This window comes from Giraffa tippelskirchi, chromosome 8, assembly GCF_054371585.1.
Source record: "Giraffa tippelskirchi isolate mGirTip1 chromosome 8, T2T-mGirTip1v1.2.pri, whole genome shotgun sequence".
In the NCBI taxonomy this organism is placed as follows: Eukaryota; Metazoa; Chordata; class Mammalia; order Artiodactyla; family Giraffidae; genus Giraffa; species Giraffa tippelskirchi.
In genome coordinates this window covers 116,387,246-116,403,287 of record NC_137282.1, presented here as the reverse complement: position 1 = coordinate 116,403,287, position 16,042 = coordinate 116,387,246, and the positions used below count along the sequence as shown (strand labels likewise).

General features: G+C 44.1%; 1 protein-coding gene across 17 annotated transcripts in view; it reads left to right on the top strand.

Annotated features, from left to right (window-relative positions):
- DOCK2 (dedicator of cytokinesis 2) overlaps window positions 1-16,042 on the top strand; it is a 477,583-nt gene that overhangs the window by 39,998 nt on the left and 421,543 nt on the right. For all 17 annotated transcript variants that reach the window (XM_081520659.1, XM_081520666.1, XM_081520650.1 and 14 more), the window contains 4 exons: window positions 2,518-2,601; window positions 12,508-12,548; window positions 13,664-13,719; window positions 14,154-14,250. In XM_081520659.1, the coding sequence (XP_081376785.1) occupies window positions 2,518-2,601; window positions 12,508-12,548; window positions 13,664-13,719; window positions 14,154-14,250 (278 nt within the window). The remainder of the gene's footprint in view (window positions 1-2,517; window positions 2,602-12,507; window positions 12,549-13,663; window positions 13,720-14,153; window positions 14,251-16,042) is intronic.

The window sequence follows — 16,042 nt, the reverse complement described above, 5'->3', positions numbered from 1 at the left end:
GAGTCAATGGTAAGACTACCAAGAGGACTCAGGATTCTCCTCATTCAGTTCAGTCTGTCTTCCATTTTGTCACATGGCCCATCAGCATTGTCTCTCCTTGGTCCAGAGACCTCTGGGATTATAAAGACAAAGCAAGAGTCTCCCCATGGGCTTCCTCACATCCACTCTGCCTCTCTCTATCTGCTGTCTACATAGAAGCCAGGCGATAGTCAGTGTTACGGGATTACATCACTCCCTTTCAGCTTTCTATCCTCTGATGTCTCTACACAATGGGGTATTATTCAGCAGCAAAAATGAATAAAGTAATGATAGTTGCTATAACATGGATGAATCTTTAAAACCTTGTGCTAAGCAGAAGAAGCCAGTTGCAAAAGACCATATATAAAATGTCTAGAATAGACAAATCTATAGAGATAGAAAGTAGATGAGTGGCTGCTTGTGGCTGGGGGAACTTTTTGAGCTGTTGAGAATGTTCTAAAATTAGTCTTAGTGATGGTTTCACAACTTGTGAGTAAATCTTTGAGTTACGTACTTTAAGTGGACAAACTGTATCTGAATAAATCTATTATCAAATAACTAAGTAACATCTATTCAGGTTTCTGTTCTCTTGGAATAAAGCCTGGACTCATCAGGAAGCCCCGCATGGCCTGGTTCTTGCCTCTGCAGCCCGTCTGTGTCACTCCCTCCTCTCCCAGCATACTCCACACACAGAGGTCTCCCTATGCTCTCTGTGCCAAGGGTCTTCCTCACTTGGGGCCTTTGAACACACTGTTCCCTCTTCCTGAAATGCCCTTCCACTCGTTGTCCCCACAGCTGACTTGTTTGACTCCTCCAGGTATAGTCAGCTCAGGGAGTAGCCTTTATTAACTACCCCAGCAAAAGCTGATGCCCCGCTATGGGTGTGCCCCCTGTGCTCCCTCTTGTATGTGTATGTGCTCAGACGTGTCCAACTCTTTGCGACCCATGGGCTCCATGGACTGTAACCTGCCGGGGGAATTTTCCAGATAAGAATACTGGAGTGGGTTGCCATTTCCTACTCCAGGGGATCTTCCCGACCCAGGGATCGAAACTGTGACTCTTGCATCTCCTGCATTGGCAGGTGGATTCTTTACCAACTGTGTCACCTGGAAAGTCACCTACCAGGTGGCCATATTTGTGTCTTCCATCACATGTATCATTTTTATAACCTTATATTTATTTGCACTGGAGAAAGAAATGGCAACCTACTCCAGTATTCTTGCCTGGAGAATCCTAGGGACGGCAGAGCCTGGTGGGCTGCCGTCTATGGGGTCGCACAGAGTCGGACACGACTGAAGCGACTTAGCATAGCATAGCATATTTATTTGTATTTTCACCAAAAGAGCAAGATCATACTGTAGACACTTACCAAATACCTGCTGCCTGAATGAATGAGGACAACCTTGTAGGTTCAAATCATCCATCCTCCTGAGGGTCTTCCCTTAAATCAAACCATATGTATTTTGATTCATGTGTCAAATCAAACACCACTGTGTTCTTTTCCTGAAGACCTCCCAAGTTGGGTATTCCTTGAACAAGCTTCATCCCTAGGTTAAGGTTGTGGCCTGGTCCTCACTTAAGTTATGCTGAGCAAGGGCTAGGCACTGTAATGATATAGTGTAATCTCACATTCCAGGGGATTAGCAGAGGCCTCTGATAGCACTGGGGGACTTTGGCTGTTTTCATAGCCAACGGCTGCTCCCCAGAAACTGGCAGTGTAAATGGGAAATCAGAGTATACTCTTGAATGTTAGGTACTCATTAGAGTTCTATTAGGAGACGGGGGTGAGTGGTTAGTGTGGCCTGGAAAAGTCAAGGAGGGCCTCATGGGTAAAGCAGGACTTGCCTGAAAGATTTGCTTTGGGAAAGGCCAAGAAACAGGCATTTTAAGATAGAGGAACAAAGGTTGGTTAGAGCTGGGTAGGAGAAAGATACGGCTTTCTTAAGACAGTGAAGCCCGGGGATCTTTGAGTGGTAGAAAGACTGGTATTTTAGGCTGCTGTCACCAGGGTGGAGCAACTGGGGAGCAGCAAATAGCCCGTGATAGCAGCTGAGAATAGAAATGTTAGATACTGATTTTCCTGTCACTTCTTAACCTAATGACTTTGGCCAAATTGTTTAATCTCTCAGCGCCTCCATTTCCTCATGTGCAAAATGGGATCACAGTTTACACCTCACAGGATCGTTGTGAAAGTGGAACAAGGGGATGGCAGAACTGGCATACCGTGGAAAGTCAAGCGCAGGAGATGGCATACACACCCTTCCTCTCGCCAGGTTGGGGCGCAGAGCCTGGCTAGGGAGAGGCTATTTTTGACTAATGAGCAGAGGCCTTTGGAAGTCAGATTGGGCCTGCACTGACTCCTGTGGCAAGAAGTGGTTTGTACACTGGTTTTGTTCAGCCCATGAGGGTTTCATGGGCATCAGATAAAGTCAAGAAAGGAAGGTGCAGAGATTCTTGGTATCCAGTGGTCTCACCATGCCCCTGTCTTTAATTTCACAGCCATATACAACTTCCAAGGGAGCGGGACCCCCCAGCTCTCCCTGCAGATTGGCGATGTGGTACGAATACAAGAGACCTGTGGAGGTGAGTCACTGACCCAGGTGATCCTGGGATGCCAGGAGCTTGGCTAATGGTGTTGGGACACCCCCAGGACACACCCAGCCGCTCCACCCTCTCTTGGAACTTGCAACTGTGTGGTCTGTTTAAATACATTTTGCTGATATTAGTCATTCAAATTTACTAAAGACAGTGCTTTGTTACTGTAGGAATGTATACTGAGAAGCAAAGGCCTGACTAGGTGGTTTGACATTTGTTGTGCTTTTTGCTGCACTGTGGGGCTGTTGGTGACTGTGACACCTTCTGGATACGCTTCTTTATTAGTTTTAACACCATTATAAAGAAATATCAGCATTATCAGCGTTTTGAAAGGTCTAGACAATTATAACCCTGATTCAGGAGGATTGGGTGCACAGCTGCATGGTCTGAGTCAAGGAGTAACCTGTGTTCACTCCCTTCTTCCAGCTGGGAGCCCTGTCCTGGGCAAGGTGGCATCTCTTTCTTCTTACAGAGGTGCTGTCTCTCATGAAGCCAAGTGTCTATTGGGCTGTATCCACAGTATCATGGTGATGGTATCGGTGGTAGTGGGTACTTTTTAAACTTTGCACTAAGGTTAATAGCCTTGGACCCATGAGGCAGACCATTAGAAATCAATGTATCAACTGTGTCACTGATAAAATTGACATAAGGACCATGGCCTGGGTGTAAGAGTTGAATAAACTTACGAATATGATGGTTACATTCAGGCAGGCTCTCCTGGTCCTCACTGCCCAACTGGACCACGTGGATCTCCCCAGACCCCCACCACCGCCGGGGCCTGCCTGTAATCCTGCTGTGTGGAGGGTGTACAGTGTGTCCTTCCTGTGTCCAGGGGGAGCAGAGAGAAGGAAGGGCAGAGTGGGCTATGTCCCTGTTTCCCAGCTAGTCCCTTAGGTTAGGCTGTCTCCTGCTGGGATGGGGGTGAAGGGTGGGCACAAAGCAGGTGTGCTCCTGTTAACGAGGTCCCCTCAAGTGGACACAGAGGGCCAGAGGAAAGGAGGCTGCCTACAGAACTAGCCAGCTGTGGGTTCTCTCCTCATAGGCGGAACTGTACTGTTCCCATAACATGTTAGGCTGGTTACTCCTCATAGCAACCCGTAGGACAGGTAGCATCTTCAGCCCAAGGTTAGCTGTATGCAATTAACAAGGCAACTCTGCATATTTGTGTACGGGTGCATGTACTCTTGAACACACGCACATGCACACACACACACACACACACACACACGCAAACCAAAATAAGCAAACAAACAGAAAACTTTTTTTGGAGGGAGAAAGAATTTGATATTTCAAAGCATCTTTACAGGAGTCATTGTGGGGGAAATGAGAATTTTGTTCACCTCCCTAACATTTACTCTTTGGTACTATTGTTCTTTTAGATACTATGAACGTTTCAGTGTTCAGGCCTCTAAAGTTCCCAGTCTGATCCTATTTTACATGCAGATTGAATGGGACTGGGGGAGATGGCTGGAGATCTGATTACAAACACCCTTCCCCTTTCCCACAGCACAGCTCTATGGTTCACAAATGCAGTTCTGCTTAGTGGCAGATGAGCAAACTCGAGGTTAATCTACCAAGGGCCGAGAATAACAATAAAGGCTGCAGCAAAATGACTCCTCTCAGTCTCAGTTTTGTGCTGCTGAGTGCTAATCCTGAGAAACAGGCAGAGACCTTAGCTTTGCAGGTGAGGGAGCAAGGCTCAGGGAAGAGAAATGACTCAGCCAGCATCACAGCATGAGGCAGGGGCTGTCCTCTCCACTCCTATAAAGACGAACTCCCCGTCCTCCACCTCCTGCCTACCAAGAAGTGAGAAAGCCTCAGACTGTTTTCTGCATCCCACATTTTGAAATTTAGATGAGTGTGTTTCTCTTGTTTTCATGTAGTTTTCCTGGAGAAAGTGCTTCAGGGCAGTAAACTGACCACACAGTTTGCACATAATCAGAATGTTTCTTTACTTTTGCTTGGCCTGGAGCTTGATGGTCAAAAAGGCTGCACTTTCTGACTCAAGCCACCTTTGTTTTGGGGATTAATCTCCTTGCTCCTAAACTTCTGAGTTTTGGTTTCTCATTTAAAATTTTGATTTATCAGTCTTATTTTAATGTATCTTTGTAATAAGCAGCCACAATAATTTTCTGGAAAGATCTGGGCATGTTAATTTAGCAAGTGATTGCCAGTTCATGAATATTTTGAAAATACAATATTTGGAAGTCTGTTAGATTGATTCCAGATATCTGAGGAATTGGTATGAAAATGATTAGGATTTATCATGCATGCACTGATACCCATAAGGAGTTTTCAAACTGGAATTTAGAGGATCCCAAGAGTCCCTGAGGGCATTAGATGGCTAAGGGCTGGGAGATCAGGCCTGGTCTTGTCTTTTTTGCAGGTGGGGAGTTCTGCTTTTGATTCCAACTGAAACTGTTCCTCTCTGCAGATATATATATATAAAGTGAAAACCACAGTGTTAGCCAAAAATTAGTCAAAATGACTCAGTAGAAAAAATATGGGTGTGTTCATGTAACCCACATATAGAAACCTTACGCAAAAAATAAAATCCAGCCAATTGAGACAGGAATCAAAATGTTAAAATATAGGAATTGAAAAACTGCGATAGGAGGAAATACTGGCAAGCATTGAGTACAAGTGAATTGATTAATCAAGATTAGTATTAAAAGGTATAATAATATTTATGACTACCAAAAAGAATGCATTGTTAGAAAACTGTAAAATGTAACTGCCCCCCAACAACAAAAAAAACTAATAAAATTGAGAAGTTTAGAGGGGAATGGAATAGAGTAGATGTAATCTTGAAGAGTCAAAGCATATTTCTCTAGATATCACCATGATTAATTCTAGGTGATAGAAATGTGAATATTTTTATTTTGTATTTTTCAGTAATTTTTAAATCTCCCTTCTCTACACAAAAAAATAAAGAAAAGAAGTAAAAAAAGTATGGACTTAAAATTTTTTTTTTTTGAAGTACAGTTACTTTACAATGTTATGTTAGTTTCTGCTGTATAGCAAAGTGAATCAGCCGTATGTATACAGATATCCCTTTCACCTGAACCTCCCCCGACCCCATTTCAGTCCCGCTCTTCTAGGTCGTCACGGAGCACTGAACTGAGCCCCCTGTGCTACAGCAGCTTCCCACTCGCTGTCTGCTCCACACACGGTAGTGTATACATGTCAGGGCTACTCTTCCAACTCACCCCACCCTCTCCCTCCTCCCTCTGTGTCTAGAAGAATGGTACAGATGAACCTGCTCGCAGGGCAGGCATAGACATGCAAACATAGAGAAAGCACGGACTTTTGAATCAAAAAGTTATTCTCTGCTCCATTTATCCACTGGCTGAGTGATCTTGGGGAGGTAGACCTCAGTTTTCTCACCTGCAAAATGGAGCATCATCATCTTGCTCCTGGATTTGTTGTGAGGATAAAATAAGAGAAGTAGAGAAGATGTCTAGCACCATGCTTGGCTTCTAGGTGCTTTGTGCTGGATTCCATCTCTCCCCCTAACCCTCATTATACAGAATTAAATTGAGATTGGCCGTTATGTATGTATCTTAGGAATTTGGCCCCAGGAACCCAGAAGCTGGCCCTCTGATATCCTGGAATGGGGGAGGCTGGCCCTTTTCTGTCTGTGGACTGAACTTACAGCCAGATGTATGGAGAAAACAACATCTGAGCTGAAACCTTAGGCATGAATGAATTTCCTTTCACTAGAACACTAACATTTTTAGTATTTCCTTTTAGATAATATTTTTTTTTGTGATTAAAAACTCAAACATTTCAGAAGGGCATCCATTGCTGAGCCTTAGACATCCTAATGCTTTTTTCTTTGTCCATATTACATCTCTCAGGCTGCCTCTTCTACCCAGAGGCAGCATAAACATTCTACGTCCTGCTTTCAGATGTGGAAAACACGCGTGAGTGTTTATTGAGCAATCAGAACTCCTCATGGGGGAATAAACATAAAAACAGAGTGTTGTTTTTCTGCCATCAATTCCTTCAGTTATCAAGACATCTTTCTCGATATTTAACAACATCTCAGAAGGCTTCTATACCATGTCTAGTTTAATTTTCCTCTCCTCCTTCCCTTTCCCCAGCTTAAACAGGGCTGAGGGTAGAAGGGGTTTGGGGTGCTCTCTTTCCAATCTTCTGTCTTCTTGAACAAACAAACCCAAACGTCAGCCAGTGCCCTGCATGAATAGCCATGTAGCTGGAGGACAAGAAGCCAGATGCCCCCAATGTCTCTGAGTGAATCTTCTGGATGGCACCCCTATGCTTGGATTTGGTTTTGGGGTAAGAGAGCCATACCATGCATGGGAAGGCAGCAACGGCCACCTCTGACAACAGCCCCTACCTCCTGGTTACTTCCACTGTGGTGGGGCGATGTTCCTTGGGGGTAGCCCAGCTTACTAAGACTCTTGTTTTAAAAATATTTTGTTAGTTAAGTTAATCAATGTGATCAGTTTCTGGCTGTTCCGGGCGTTGGCTGCAGCCTGAGGGATGCTCGTCGCGGTGAGCAGGCTCGGTAGTTGCAGTGTGTGGGCTTAGTCGCCCCACAGCGTGTGGAATCCTAGCTACTCCAACAGGGATGAAGCCCTCATACTCTGAACTGGAAGGCAGATTCTCAACCACCGGACCGCCTAGCTCGTCTTTATAAGCCCTTCAGAGGGAATGTCTTCTTCACTCTCAGTTATTTGCTACCTGACTCTTCTTTTCCAGAACACCAGGGAAGGTTCCCTTCCATTTACGGATACACACACTTGCCCAGGCCACGGGAGCTCAGTCTTATTGGTGAAGATAATGGGGTTTCTAGACAGAGTTTCCAAGGAACTTTTGAATTTCACTTACCAGTAAAATGGAACAAGGGGGAGGGATGAGGAGGAAGTTGACGTAGCTTCACCTCCTTAAGGTGAGACGCGGCTCTTATGTCAGTGGTTTCTAAGAAACGGGGCTACACTGTGCATACTGTTCTGAGATTTGCTCTTCTCACTTAAAAATACTTCTTTCTAAGCTGGCATGTGTGTCAGCTCAGCCTTGGTTCAGCTGCAAAGAGCTCTGCACGAAGGGTTTGGAGTCTCCCGCTTACCGAGTGAGGCACACCCAGAGCCACGCAGCCGGTTCTCTTGAGACAACTCCATTGAGAGTGATCTTGACCCATCTGGCTGCTTTGTCTTTAGGGCACGGAGGGAGCATTGTAAGGACTTAAGATGGTGTTTTCGAAAGTGCCACTTTGCAAGGATATGGTCCTTCGTTTGGGTCTGCTCTAGAGACCGGTTGGTATTGAAAGGGGCTCTGTTTTTGAAGTAAGGCTGTTCCACTGAGGGGAGTTTATAAATTAAGTTTTCTTCCCTTTTGATTGTGGGTGAGGCTAAAACATCAATAAACTTCCATTATGATGAATTTGAAGAATGTGTCATTTACTTTGTTGTCATGGAAATAAGTTGAAATAATGTCACCAAAAACAAACAATATTCAAAATCTGTAGGTTCTGGAAGTAAAACGGAAAATATGCCTAAGTTTCCCTGATTGACAATGATGATGATTATGGATTTTTAAAAGACAGAATGGCATTTAGTAATTTTTTTTAACACCATATGCAAGGCACTGTACAAACTGAATTTCTTATATTATTTAGGCCTATGAGACAGACACTATTATTGCTCACATTTTACAAATAAGAAAACTGAGGTTTAGAGAAATGCATTAACCTGTCAAAGGTCACTCAGAATTTGCAGATCTTCATTCAGATTCAGGCTTTCATTTCAGAGCTCATGCTCTTAAGCACTGATGGATACTAGCTTCTGTTATATTCTTAACGTTAGTAGATATTTCAAACTGGAACGTGAAATACACTGAGACACTCACCACACAAATAAAGAAATGTTAACACTTTGTGTGTTCAGTTCATATGTGTTTTAAAGAAATAAATATTTTAGATCAGCTGAGATCCCCTGCTTACCCTCCCCTCTTCCATTCTTGTCTTTTTGTCCCTTCCTCGGGCAGTGCTCCTCCTGAAATCGGTATCTTTTCTTCCAGTCTAAGATGTTATACCTTTTTCAGATGTGTTTACCTTCATAATTCTGTTTTAAAAAATAGTTTTGCAACTAACACCTACCACTCTGTGTGGCAGGTGTTATTTCCTTCATTTGACAGGTGAAAATAATGAAGTTTAAGTGACATGACCAAAGATCATGTTGCCCTCAGGTGGCAGAGAGAGGACTGGATTTCTATTAAATAGGATGTGGATTCTTTTTTGATGTGCTGGGATATTTTTAATCTCTCCTCCTTCTCCCCTTCCCCACACAACTCCTGGGTCACTGGAGAATTTAGGTACATTTCATTTTGATATTTGGGCTGTGAGAAAGGAGCACAGTTGGAATTTATCATTTTCCATAAGAATGGTAAAAAAAACACGAAACTCCCTTTTTTCATCTTTCCCAGGAGGTACTTTGTGACTTTTCTATTTTTAAAAAGTTCTTGTCTCATGGATCAGTTCAGTTCAGTCACTCAGTCGTGTCTGACTCTTTGCGACCCCATGAATCGCAGCATGCCAGGCCTCCCTGTCCATCACCAACTCCCGGAGTTTACCCAAACCCATGTCCATCGAGTCAGTGATGCCATCCAGCCATCTCAGCCTCTGTTGTCCCCTTCTCCTCCTGCCCCTAATCCTTCCCAGCATCAGGGTCTTTTCCAATGAGTCAACTCTTCGCATGAGGTGGCCAAAGTATTGGAGTTTCAGCTTCAACATCAGTCCTTCCAATGAACACCCAGGATTGATCTCCTTTAGGATGGACTGGTTGGATCTCCTTGCAGTCCAAGGGATTCTCAAGAGTCTTCTCCAACACCACAGTATGGATAGGGTTAGACAAAAAGCCTTCCCTGTTACTTAAGTGAAGGTGCATTAAGCCAGGGGATAAGGCCTGGGATATGGTCCATGCTCTGTTATTCAGAGCCTGGTTTTGATCAGAGTGTCTGTTGTCATGGATTTTGCTATGCTTGTCAACTATTGCTGTCTGTCCTGTCAGGTCTTGGAGTACAGCCAGATATAGCTGACTGGTGATCAGATTAGGGAGCACATATCACAAGTCATGGAGGTCAATGATTCAGCAGAGTTGGGACTATCAGAAAAAGTCGTAAGAACAAATCTGATGAAGCTGATGCTTCATCATCATCGAGCAAGTGGAGATGGTGGTAAGCCTGTTTCATCAAAGATCACTGGGGATTTATTTCTGAAGGCACCTAGGCCAGTGCCATGTACAGAATAGAGCACAGTCAGTGTTTCTTGAACTTAAATCTGGGAGTCAGAATGTGGATGCTGAGGGTAAGCATCAATCAATTTCCTGCTCAGGAGTGAGTTGAAGTTCTGAGAATCAGGATTCCTACAAGGGGTGGCAAGTCACTGGTTATCAAGCGTGAAAGAGGGTGATGTTGCTAGAAGAGGAAGTCCAGGGACCCTGATGGAGGCCCTGGCGTGCAGAGGCAGATGTGAGCAGCTAGTAGTCCCTTGACTGTTTTCCCGGTGGAGTCTGATAGCCTTGGCCAGCAAGATGGATTCAGGTCACTGCAACCAAGAGAACTTTAACTGTGTGTGCACTCTAAGAGAATGTTATCTGTGTTTGTGCTCAGCACATGGCAGGCAATGTGGTGGAACCACTTTGAGGGCTGGCTTTGGAGCCACATAGACTTGCCCTTGAACCCTGGTGTGTGATTTGGCCCAGCATCTCCACTGATTTGAGTTTCAGTTCCTTCAACTACAGAATGGGAATAATAATGCTTAACTCACAGTATGATATGAGAATTAAATGAGAAAATATGCCCAACACTTAGTATACAGCTTTATGTGCATTTAGCAATCAAGAAATCGTAGCTATGAATAGTAATGCTACAGAGAAGTTGGTTGAATGAGAAAAAACTGCAAATAAAGGAGGCTGTTCTAGTGTAGAACTATGGAGAGTCATCTCCAGAGTTGGATGCTTGCATTTAAATCATTTAGATGCCTCACTCACTAGCTGTGTGACCACGAGCAAGTTCTTCATCTCTTTGTGCCTCTCTATTTTCATTTGCAGAATTGAGGCAATAATAGTACCTACTTTATAGAATCATTGGTTAGGTGAATTATTGAATAGGTGAATTTGTAATGTGAAAAAAACAAAAAGCTTCACCAGAGTTCTTGGCACACAGCAAGCACTATTGTTAATATAAGCCCTAATTTTAACAGTTAATTATTGCCAGTAGTTATGGGAAAATGATTAGAGTGTGAAACTAGAATATGGTTCTTTATGAAGCAGAAAGTGCTCCACCACTGGAAGTACTTAGTGGGGATGTAGTTTTGGGGGTTCACGTGTTGGGAGGGTGGTAGTACTAGGCCTCCACCACGCTCCGTCCTCCACTGGACAAGAAGCGCAGGGGGATGGCTGCTTATTAGCTGTGTGACTGGGCTGGTTACTTACCTTCTCTGTGCCTCAGGGGGCCACTCCTCTGTAAAATGGGACAATTGCATTTCCCACCTTAGAGGGTTGTTGTGAAGATTAGAAGGCTTCATATATGAAGGATACTTAGAATGGTGTGTGTATGGCATGTGTGTGCGCACGTGTGTGTGTGTGTGTGTGCGTGCGTGCTCACACTCAGTCGTTTCAGTCATGTCCGACTCTTTGCAACACAATGGACTGTAGCCTGCCAGGCTCGTCTGTCCCTGGAATTCTCTAGGCAAGAATACTGGAGTGGGTTGTCATGCCCTTCTCCAGGAGATCTTCTCGATCTAGGGTTCCGAACTGTGTCTCCTGCTTTACAGGTGGATTCTTTACCACTGAGCTACTGGGGAAGTCCACTTAGAATGATACTTTATTCCAAACCTGAGGTTCTTTCTCTCCAGTATCCACTCCTTCCATTCTCTCTCCTTCCTCTACCTTTCTGTCTCTTAAAATAGGAACCACTTTGGGCCCCTGTTGGTTTAGAACTTTCTTTAGCTGGCTCATGACTGTGAGGGGTGACTTTGCATTTTAAATGTTTGTTTTGGAGCTCACACTTATGTCTGTTGAGAACATATTTCGACAGCAATCTGTCAGCCCAGTAATGAGGATTTGCTAATGAGCCTCCCGGCAGACGCTTTTTATTTACAAAGATAACAAATGCCACTTCTTGGCTGTGCTTGAATCATTTTAAAGGCGAGTAGGCTCATTATAGTCATCAATACTTGCTATACCAAGGCTCATTTTGTCCGAGGACTGTGTATATAATTTGGATTTCTGTTAATTGAATCATTCTTGATATTCCTTCAAAGGGAAGAATCTTTTAAAACTCCTGTCCTTTCACCCATCCTTGAACCTGTCTGTTTTGTAATGACTAACTTCTGCAGATTACGTGTTAGACACAATTTGCTGCTCTTAGAACTGTGGGCATTATTTTAGGATGTTTGCCAAACTCCTCAGACATTCGCAGTCTTTCTATGTTGCTAAGGCAGAGGTTGAAAACATGTGTGTGAACACAGGAAGGATGCAGGCAGGCAATGGAAAGAAGAGGGGCTGGGTAGAGGTAGTGAGTTGGAGACGCCTCCTTTTGTCTGATGAGACCACCTGCCCCTCACCACTAGCCAACTGCAGCCATCAGGGAGCACTGGCCATCGTCACGGGGCCTCCTGTTTTTCAAAAAAAAAAAAGATTAAATTTGCATTTTTATGTGAAATCCCTGTATTTTTGGTCACTTTTTGGAGATGCTGGCAACTCATTCAATATAATGAGTTGAATTCTAGGGCTTTGATCTCGACCTAAGGTCTAAAACACTTTGCAGTTTCTTTACTAGTGAAAAACAAACAGCAACAACAATAAATCCCAGCAAGGGACTTGTAAGAATAGATGAAAGAGCTGTTTCTTTGTTTTCTCTTTGCAGACTGGTATAGGGGATACCTCGTAAAGCACAAAATGTTACAGGTGAGGTCAATTTTGTTTTTATTTGGGGCAATATTGGGTGTTTGTGCATGACCCTGCCGGTCCCCTGGGTAGTTACCTCCCGCTGATGCTCCTCTGCAAACCGATTGCACTCCTGTCTCCTTGTGTCCAGCGATTTCTTTGCTGTACCTTGATCTGTTCCCCCTTCACTCCTTCTTTAAGGCCAACTTCCAGAGCTCTCTTCTCCCTGAAAATTCTCCTAATATGCCAGCCATGTATGATTTCTCCAGTCCCACTGAAGCATGTGTTTTTTATTTGAAGTTTGTCTTCTGCTGTCTTTCTGTAGCTGGCTTGGGGCATTTGTCCTTTCCTTATCAATGTTTCCAACATGACTCAGGAGGGGCAGGCCCAGTCTCAGCCCTCGGAGTTCCTCTGCCCTCGCCCCACACCACAGCACCATCTCCATGGGAGATGCACGTGCTTTGCTCATCTCCTGACAGCTCACGGTGCCTAGCACAGCTACCTGGTGTCCCCAGTGTACACGCTGGCTAAACTGGTGAAGTAATTGCTCCGCTTCTCTTGTCAATTGAGCCAAGCTTATGGAGAAAGGAAATAATAGATGCTCCTTCCTTCCTTCCTGACATGCTGTACTGGGAGGCATGATCCCTCTCTGCTCTCTGTAGAGAACAATCAAATAAATCCAGAAAGAAAGAGATCTCAAATCAAAGCAGCCCACATGCTAACCAGGGACCCTGCTCCTTCAGGACCTGACCTTCTCCAACAGTCGGGGTGGCTGCTTTCCCAAAATTGGGCAGGAGAGGGGAAAGGCAGAGTACCTTTCTCCCTTGGAGTGAACCTCTCAAGCGTTCCTGCCTTGCCCATCGGATAGTGTGAGTGATCACAGTGAGGTTAGAGCATTCTTTGGAATCTAGGGCTATTGTGGGATCCCGAACAACTGCTGAAGAAGGGGAGAGGAATTAGGCCTAAATGAGTGAATTTAACACCCACCACTTGTTCTGTCGAACTGGAATTATTCCTGTGAAGTTGGAGGTTTTTACCAGTTAGTAGCTTTTGGAAAAATCATGAAGACCTAGGATCAGTTTCTTCTATAGGGACAAGTCGTCCAATCTCATCTTATCTCATCTTATCCCCAACAGGGCATTTTTCCAAAATCCTTTATCTACATCAAAGAAGTGACAGTGGAGAAAAAAAGGTATTTGCCATCTTTCCCCAGACTTGGCTCTCCGGTGGCTCATGGACGCCTGCATCCTGTCTGTTTTGAAAACCTGACTTGGCAGATGTGAAGCCTCTGTCTTCTTGCTGGTGTTTGTCTCCAATGCAAATTGACTCGTGTTCGCATCTGATTCTGAGGGGGTATTAGTACATTTGGAGAATCAAACTTTTCACTGGTAAAGTAGATTAATCCTGAATAATGAGCTTGAAGGGCCCACCTCAATGCAGGAGGACAGGGGAAAAGGAAGCCCCTTGCATTTGCATAATGTAATTGGTGTGGCTATTAGAAGTGGTTTAGTCTTCTGCCAGCAAGGCCCCTCTCAGCAGCTGCAGCTTAATGCAAATTTGCGAACATTTTATCTTGTTAGCACCTGGGTCTCAATTTCACACCATTTTCTCTCCCACCTTAAATAGAAATATCGAGAACATTATTCCTGCAGAAATTCCTCTGGCACAAGAAGTGACAATGACACTTTGGGAATGGGGCAGCATCTGGAAACAGCTCTACGTGGTGAGACTCGAAACCCTGCTCAACCCTAGGATGGAAGCTGCTTACAATTTGTGGCTTGGTTCAGATTTGGAATGTAGCCTTGGCATAGTATAACCAACAGTATGAGGTCATCAAAGCCCAGAGAAGTTAGGTGACTCTCAGAGCCACACAGTGAGTTAGTGAGAGTCACAGTAAATGGGCATCTGGGGTGATCCTTCCATTTTTTGTTTTTAAGCTAATGAAAAAGTTATCAAACTTGAATGTGCTTAAGTATCACCTTGAATGTTATTGAAAGTAAAGCTTCCTTCAGTGGGACTCTGCATTTTAATAAACTTAGGGATTTTGACTTGGCGGTCTGCTGATAACACCTTGAAAAATACTGTTCTCATGTATCAATTAACTAATGACTATTGTAATCAGATCTATGAGAGAACTTGACCCTGGAAAAATTAAGAGCGTATTTTGCATGGTTTTCCCTGTATTGAAGTAAACCTAACTTTAAATCCTCCTTTGATGCTTCTGAAACTCCTAATGAGAGTGGATGGCTAAGAAAGCCATCGAACTGGGAGTGACGGTGTCAACTCGGCTCGGTGTGAGTCTGTCACGGCAGCCTGTGCACTCGTGAGCGCTTAGTGCTGTTTGGATGCTCACTTTTACAGTTGTGAATGGGGACTCCCATGTGGCTGTTTCACAGTATATGGTAACAGGTGCTTTCAATTACCATTCTAGAAGTTTCCCAGAAGTTGTTAGGAAAGTTTATGGGGCAAACAACAGATTTAAGGCTAAAGTGATGTATTATTTATCTCCACCATGCCTTTTACACATGCACCATGGAAGCTTGACATTTTCTTTAAGAAATCTTTGAATGGCAAGTTCATCATGCCCTTTACCCTACTAAAGTGATTCTTATACTTCCACAGTTCTTGTCATATCTGCATACTGCACATTAAGTCGGAGAAGGCAATGGCACCCCACTGTAGTACTCTTGCCTGGAAAATATCATGGATGGAGGAGCCTGGTAGGCTGCAGTCCATGGGGTCGCTAAGAGTCGGACACGACTGATGGACTTCACTTTCACTTTTTACTTTCATGCATTGGAGAAGGAAATGGCAACCCACTCCAGTGTTCTTGCCTGGAGAATCCCAGGGATGGGGGAGCCTGGTGGGCTGGTGTCTATGGGGTCGCACAGAGTCGGACATGACTGAAGCACTTAGCAGCAGCAGCAGCAGCACATTAAGTATTTACTTAATAGCTAAATTGTCTTCCTTTTCAGTAAATTTAAATGGCTTACACAAGGAATTTTACAATATGCTGTCTTGTTCCAACAATTCTCCAACTCTTCTATGCTAACTGGATGCCCTATAATACAATTCAATTTAGTTCTAACGCTGACCACCCAGGTTGAAGGGCTCAATTCTGTAAGACTGCCCTCACTTCAGATGCCAGCTGCAAGTGCCAGGTCCTCAGGCTACTTACATTTCTGTCCAACTTGGTGCAAATTCAGGGACTCCCATGACACTCCCTCCAACCTAGCCTCAGGTTCCATGAGTCCTAAACAACTCACAAAACTCAGGAAAGTACTACTCTTACTCATATATATATATTTACACATATACACATACACATACATATATATGACAGTGGTTTAGTTGTTATGTCGTGTCCAGCTTTTTGCGATCTCGTGGACTGTAGCCCACCCGACTCCTCTGTCCATGGCATTCTCCAAGCAAGAATACTGGAGTAAGTAGCCATTCCCGTCACCAGGGGAATCTTCCTGACCCAAGGATTGAACTTGGGTTTACTGTATTGCAGA